Raw genomic sequence first — 2,219 nt, forward strand, 5'->3', positions numbered from 1 at the left:
GTGTGTGTGTGTGTGTGTGTGTGTTTGTACTGTATGCGTGTGACTGTGTGCATGAAAAATAGCAGTGCAGATCTCATGCTGCATGCTGTGCATGAGTGTATGTGTGTATGTTTATACCTTTGACAGTGAGGTTCACACTGGCCTGGGCTGTTAGTCCCGGCACAGATGGCACGGCTCCAACACACATGTACTCTCCAGCTTTATCATAGGAAACATTTTGTAGTGACAGCGTGCCGTCCTGTGAGAGCACCTCAGAGCCCTAGAGTTTCACACAAAAACAGAAATAAAACCCAGTGGAGTCATTCCATCCACCTTCAATTCATTCACTGTATTCTCTGCATGTGAATATAAGAGTAAACAGCTTTGTGAATATCTAGTTTGAAGGCGCGCTGCTATGCTGGGAAAAGCAGAACAACCTTCACACACACTGTTCCAAAGCACAGTGATAACAGATCAAAGTCTGTCCTCCATGATGAATCTGTCTCTTTTAATCCCTCTCAACTTCTTCTCATAGGAATCCTTCTTACTAAGAACAAACACGTTCTCTAGCCAGAAAAGGAGCAGTTGGTGAGTTTCTATCACACCCAGGAGACACAACAATAGATACACAGGCTACAACAACAGGCTTGACACAGGAGGAACATTCTGCACATAACAAGTGGAGGAGAGGAGATGAATACCAAAACACCAGAAACACCACTGCTACAACACTGACTTGTGGTTAAACAGTTTAACAAATCGTCATTTCTTTGGTATGTTTACTATGGGAAATACGTATGTTTTTCCCCTAGAAAACCAGTAGGAGTGAGTTTTTGTTGCTATTGCCATTAGCCTGCTGCACACAGAATACGCACACTCCTAATTGTTTGAATTAACTATAACCATAATCAGCTGTTGCCCTTCTAGCAGGTTTATATTTAAACTCAGACTGTCACATGAGATGAAGTCACCTGCTGTAAATCATACATAATATATACTGAACTTTTCTGTTTCCTACACAAATGAAAGTCCAATTTAATTTATATACTAACTACATAATTCTTGGGATGTAGATTGAATTATATAGAAGTACTATATTTGATACAATACTGCATTTAATAGTGTACGTATGGATTTATGTTCACAAAATGACAACAAACACCAGTGTCTCTTCTCCAGTTGCTACTATTGGATACAATACAGCCTTGTGTTGCAGGGCCACACCTGTCTTTAAAGGGAGCAATGTGCCCAATCCAAAGGGTCCAGTGTTGGATGGCAGCTGCAAACTAAGAAAGTTACTGTATGTGTCACATTATGAAATTTAGTCTGTGAACAAAATCTTGCATCAATGCGGAATCAGAATCACTAAATGTTCAAATATGGAAATCCAGAAAGGACTGAATACTTGTTTAACATTAAGCTGTTGCTGTTAATATGCAAGCATGACAGGTTTGGTTTTGAATAATAGTTTTCTAAGTATGCTCTGAAATAATCATATGGAATGAGGAGGGAAAGAGCAATGCTATGTATTCCTAGAAAAACACCACTTTTCTGTGAAAGGAGAAGGTTGAGAAAGAAATGGAGCACACCTTTTTCCACTGAATGGTGTGCCCAGCTGAGGCCTTGGTTTTACACTGCCACTCCACTTTGTCTCCAAGAATGACGACTTGAGGTTGGGCAGGGCTCACGCTCACTGGGTCAATGTCTGACAAAGAAAATTGAAAGCAATTGAGCAATAAGAAGACACATGAAATCTGAGGCCTTCCATACATTCTAAGGTGTTAAAGAAGTGCCACTTTAAGTGTCCAAATCAAAATGCTTCTCATTGCTTGAACAACCATGTAATAAGGCTTTTAAAACGACCCTACCAAGCAGAATATCTCATATAAGTACAAAGCTAATGCACTTAGTCTGAAGTTGAGCCCATTTCGAAGCCCATGTTAGGCTTCTTCCATTCTATTTCTAGGCTATATCTGCTTAATGTGTGTGATGAAATCAAATTGGAGAGTGTAGTTGGGATAACATTAAAGTAACAGATGAACTGTGAAAAACTGAATTGGATATCGGCCTCCTGAAAAGATTCCATTATAGCTCATTCCATTCTAACCCTTTTAATACTTTGATTTACTGATGAAAAGAAAGGCTTACCGCAAAGCTGAAACTGCACAAACAGGAGGTTAATTGTTCTTTATGTGTTTCCTTATCCTGCAGTTATTTGTGTGTGTGTGTGTGTGTGTGTG

General features: G+C 39.6%; 1 protein-coding gene across 5 annotated transcripts in view; it reads right to left on the reverse strand.

Moving 5' to 3' along the window:
- The window catches only part of bcam (basal cell adhesion molecule (Lutheran blood group)), a 54,166-nt gene that overhangs the window by 10,627 nt on the left and 41,320 nt on the right, over positions 1-2,219 (reverse strand). For all 5 annotated transcript variants that reach the window (XM_032518676.1, XM_032518675.1, XM_032518679.1 and 2 more), the window contains exons 9-10: positions 1,569-1,684; positions 118-259 (exon numbers count right to left, since the gene is read on the reverse strand). In XM_032518676.1, coding sequence (XP_032374567.1) covers positions 118-259; positions 1,569-1,684 — 258 coding nt within the window. The remainder of the gene's footprint in view (positions 1-117; positions 260-1,568; positions 1,685-2,219) is intronic.

The sequence above is a fragment of the Etheostoma spectabile genome, chromosome 6 (assembly GCF_008692095.1).
Source record: "Etheostoma spectabile isolate EspeVRDwgs_2016 chromosome 6, UIUC_Espe_1.0, whole genome shotgun sequence".
Taxonomy (NCBI): domain Eukaryota; kingdom Metazoa; phylum Chordata; class Actinopteri; order Perciformes; family Percidae; genus Etheostoma; species Etheostoma spectabile.